The 4908-nt window shown below is 37.7% G+C and overlaps 1 protein-coding gene across 1 annotated transcript in view; it reads left to right on the top strand.

The window, feature by feature from the left end:
- Positions 1–2130: 2130 nt before the first annotated feature.
- The window catches only part of LOC103923918 (solute carrier family 12 member 7-like), a gene marked incomplete at its 5' end in the record, with an annotated part of 13290 nt that continues 10512 nt past the window's right edge, over positions 2131–4908 (top strand). Inside the window, 4 exons of the mRNA XM_009332358.1 lie at positions 2131–2326; positions 2658–2827; positions 2979–3110; positions 4820–4903. Of these exons, the coding sequence (XP_009330633.1) occupies positions 2131–2326; positions 2658–2827; positions 2979–3110; positions 4820–4903 (582 nt within the window). The remainder of the gene's footprint in view (positions 2327–2657; positions 2828–2978; positions 3111–4819; positions 4904–4908) is intronic.

The following is a 4908-nucleotide window of genomic DNA, read 5'->3' on the forward strand; positions in this document are numbered from 1 at the left end:
TCTTCATCTGCCGATTTACAGTAACACCCTGAAGGAAAAAGGGAAGTTAATGTATTGACTGAGCTTCTGAAGATCCATTGTTCATACGGCTTGGACTTTCAATGCAAAGCAAGTTTCCCTTTTTGTTCAGTCTTAATCAACTTGTGTACTTCTTTGTTTAATCCAGTATTGGGGTAACTCAGTATAGATAATTATATTTGCCTACCTACACAAACTTTCCTACTCCTAACTTTATAGAGCGGGGAAACTTTTTTAGAAAATACCATGTTTCATGTATTTTATTGAATGCTATTGGAAAATCTATTGCCTTTAGAAAACTACTATAAAGTCTACTCCAAAAGTAGGCTTTGATTGCCATTATGTCTTCCAGAACTGGTTAATATCTTCAGTGTTGTTGAAAAGAGTATCAGTTAAAATGTCTACTGTTCTGATCCAAGTCATCTTCAAGGCTGTGTAAAAATGCCTGTGACTTATTCAGACCTGGTATCTCTCAAATAGATGAGCATTTGAGATGTTGAAATGGACTTAACAAAGCTGACTGCCCTTTTTCTCCCAGCTTGCTTTCTTTCTCCCTCCCTCTTGGTATTCAGACTTGTCCCTAGCGGTTTTTAAAATAACAAAGTGTGAAGCCAGATGGCCTAGCTGATATCACATGAAAAGGCTCCGAGAGGAGCAATTATCTTGAAAATGTGGTGGGAAAAGCCTAGCAATGATATATTGTGAAAGTAATTGTTATTAAGCTGTTATTATCAACACGTGTGAGTAGAAAACAAGACCAAGAATACAGTCAGGCCCCTGAAATAAAACAAAGGAAACCTTTAAACAGAAACTGTTTACCCATGAGGATTTGAAATGTTACCTATAGTTAGCTTGACTTGAAGTCAACTACATTTTTGAGAGATGGATCAGGAATGAATTTAAGGGAGACCTAGTGCCTGGGTTCTCTAGAAAGTCAGAGCTGGTGTTAAGATTGAGGAAACTATTGCTTTCAAAATGGAAATGAAGATGAATTGTAAAAGTTGGAGCGCCTGGAGGCCTCACTGGTTTTGCAAAATTTCAACTAGAAAATGTTTCTAGAAGATTTGTAGGAAATCAAGATTTCTCCTGTCTTTCTTTTAAAAAGAGAAAAGCATCTGTTTAAACTGATATGCCCTTACAGATATTGTTTGCACAGACTGACTTCTTAGCTTTGCTACCAATTTCTCTGAAAACTTTTTTTTTTCTCTACTAAACAGACTTTCTGATGTGAAGCCACACTGAGCCAGTGCCAGGCATTTTGTGATAAAACCTGTTCCTGATCGTTTTTGATAGGAGTGCTGGTGCTTCCAAAATTCCAAATTTTGATGTGCTGGTTCTTCCTTCTGTGAAATCATGCTGATCTCCCACACAAGTCATTGATAATGATGGGATTTCTAAAGTCGTGCCATCAAAACAGAGTAAATGCCAAAGCTGATGTTCCCTAGTCAACCTTGATACCATTTTGAATGCTACTTTTAAACTACTTGGTTATGTGTCTGTTTGTCAGAGTTTAAATGAAGGGGAGCCATGTTGAAATTAAAGGGGTGTTGGGAGATCTAATCTAGTCAGTTTATCTTGTCATTATTCAGCCAGTGACTCCAATTGTCTCCTGCACACTATTTTTCAATGTTGGGAGCCAATAAAGAATCAGCCTCTTAAAGTCAAAGTTGTTTAAGGAGCTTTGACGGCCTCTTCTTCTAAAGTCCTTGGCATCACGTTTTTTTCAACCCTTCCAATTCCAAAAGAAAGGACTCGTCATTCCAAACATACGGTGCTTTGTCAGCCAGCAGTTTTGACTTTACCTGAAGCAATGTTACTTTATCTATCATTGTCAGTGTGGTTTTACTCACATCTTGTTCATTCCTCTTTGAAAATAAAAGGCTGAATAATTGAAGTAATGAAAAACCTGTGTGTGGTGTCTTTTGGGGAGGTGGGTTGTTTTGGGTTTTAGGTGCCGTAGAATCATTTTCAGTCTTCTGGAATCAGCGGTTTCTTGATGTTGGTTGTACATGATAGCTAATGTTTTGCTCTTATTTAGTGCTGTTACTCCTTATGGTGTTTATTACCAGTGTTGATGACTGTATTTCCTCATGTGTAATCTTCCTTCTGCAGAACGTTAAGGCCTTAATGGGAGTAGAAAAGACTAAAGGATTTTGCCAGATTGTGGTGTCTCCTAATTTCAGAGATGGAATATCCTATTTGATTCAGTCAGCTGGTCTAGGAGGGATGAAGCACAACACAGTCCTGATGGCATGGCCACAGTCATGGAAGCAGACAGAAAATCGTTTCTCATGGAAAAATTTTGTCGGTATGTGCTTATTGACATTCTCCTATGCATTTGTAATACAGCTATGCATGTATTTGTCATCACATGAGGAAATGTGATGCTGAACATCCAGTGGACAATTGACTATTTCCCCACATCTGATTTCATGTGGAGCGGGTTTTCTCAGCCCTCGGTCTCTTCAACCATGGCTTTTCTTGTTCTTCTCCAAAGCAGGTTAGTCATTAAATGCAGGATGTTCCTCTTTTGCCTCAGCAGAATCTGGGAGGATTTAAGCTTTTGATTTTAAAACAAAAACAAAAGCTGTGAATGAAGACTAGAAGTTCTCGATCAAATGTCTTGCTTTCCCTTTCAGACACTGTACGAGAAACAACAGCAGCTCAGCAAGCACTGTTGGTGGCTAAAAACATTGACTTATTTCCGACAAATCAAGAACGTTTTACTGAAGGAAACATAGATGTGTGGTGGATTGTTCATGACGGTGGTATGCTGATGTTACTGCCTTTTCTCCTTCGGCAGCACAAGGCAAGGACAATAGAAAATGGCTAGAATATTAATTTTCTAGCAATGAATAGTTCTAAGGGTTTCTAATGAAATACTCTTTCACCTTGATAGAGTTATGCATGGTGATAGCAATCACTATGTTACGAATTGTTATAACGTATCTTTTTGATAGGTTTGGAGAAAATGTAAAATGCGTATCTTCACTGTCGCTCAAATGGATGATAATAGCATTCAAATGAAGAAGGATCTTCAGATGTTCTTATATCATCTTAGACTGAATGCTGAAGTGGAAGTTGTTGAAATGGTATGTTACTGCATTTTTTTTTTAGGTGTAACTGAGACTGAACTTGGGAAAATGGATTTAGCATTTTTGAAACTAAGAGATGTTAGCCCAACTATAAACAGGGAAAGATTGCAGTCCTACCAAGAACAAGAAGTTTTTTAAAGCAACGTTATCTTACCATGTCACAATGCTAGTGTACGCGGTAGTGAGTTTAATGGTTTTGTCAAGTGGAGTTAGCCATTTTGATGTGTTTAATGCCTACTGTATTTATGAGGACTAGTCCGTAGAGATAGTTCATTCAGGAAGGAAAAAGGTTGAGTTCTTAGCAGGCAGTGAAATGGAAGGATGAATGTGCTTAATCTAATAATCCATGGCATCCAGCATGAGAGAGGATGAACATGTCTGTCTCTCCAACTGCTGTATGAATATCTCTCTGGAATACGGAATCCCTAGGCCTCCATGAGAGCATGTCAGCTGTTTTTGGCATTGCCAGCTTCTTTGGCACTGAATGCCATGACAATATAGCTACAGAGTCACAAGTCAAATGGTGAGAAAATTAATTTTGTAACTTTTTTCCCTTTTTAAATACTGGTCGTAAACTGCTAAAGAGGCAGAACTAAAGTTGTAGTCTGTCTAGACCCGCTTTTTTTGGCAACTAAGGAAAAACTTCATTTCCAGCACTCAGAGGTGACTAGCATAATGTCCAAAGACAGACCAAAAAAACCCCCAAAACAACCCCCAAGCCCAACCTTTTAAACTCATTCTGAAGTGGGATGAAGAAGATGGGTCAACTGTTTCAAAACTTCTACTGCCACCAGTTTCTGGAATGAATAAAAACAACCTATCAAAAAGACTTATCATGCTAATTGCCCATAAAGCAAATTTTAAGAATCGTTTAAATTACTTAAGAAAAAAATGACTTATGAAAAATTTGGTTAGTATTTGAACCAGGAAGTAAGATAAATCCTTTTATTTATTTATTTATTTATTGTTTAGAGTACTGAATATAAAAGACTAAAATGCTGTGGCAGGGGGGGGGAAAAGAAGATGAACAGCGTGCCATTAAAAAAAGGCTCAGCCTCGGTTGGATTTTGAGCAGAAGACAGTATAGGAAACGCAATTTATTCTTTTCTTATGTGGATCATATTTAACCTTGAGAATCTTCCAAAAGATAAGAGACATGTTACGAGTCAGTGACAACACCGATGGCTGCTACAGATTTTTACGTTGTATTTTAGCTTTGAGCTGATGTGAGAATATATGCTGTGGTTTCTTTGCAAATGCTTCTATTTGTGAACACTTCTCACTGGTGAAAGGACAATGTGTTATTTTGTGGCTCTAGACAGTTTTTAAGGAAACAGGTGTGCACACATGCTCAGGAGGCAGCAATGCAGACCCAGTTTAAATAAGCGCTTTCAACCCTTTCTCATTTCTGCAGCCTAGTTGGAACAGAACAATGGAAGGTCTGTCCCAAGTACCTCAAATTTAGATAAAAATCACGTTGATATTGGTATAGTAGGATAGTTCATTGTATGAGATTGCTGTTTGAAGATGAAGTTTTAAGAATGAGGACAGAAATGATTGATCAGTTATATGCTTGGGATTACTCTAATGCCATAAATACATCCATGACTGAATGAATGCAGGAATGAATGTGGTACACTGTCTAAACATTGTTCTTTTGAGTAGTACTTTTCTTCTGATGTTTCTAATGCCAATCTCTTTTGCAGTTTGAAAATGATATTTCTGCGTTCACATATGAGAAGACACTTATGATGGAACAGCGATCTCAGATGCTAAAACAGATGCAGCTATCACA

Source organism: Pygoscelis adeliae, unplaced genomic scaffold, assembly GCF_000699105.1.
Source record: "Pygoscelis adeliae isolate BGI_AS28 unplaced genomic scaffold, ASM69910v1 Scaffold119, whole genome shotgun sequence".
Lineage (NCBI taxonomy): Eukaryota > Metazoa > Chordata > Aves > Sphenisciformes > Spheniscidae > Pygoscelis > Pygoscelis adeliae.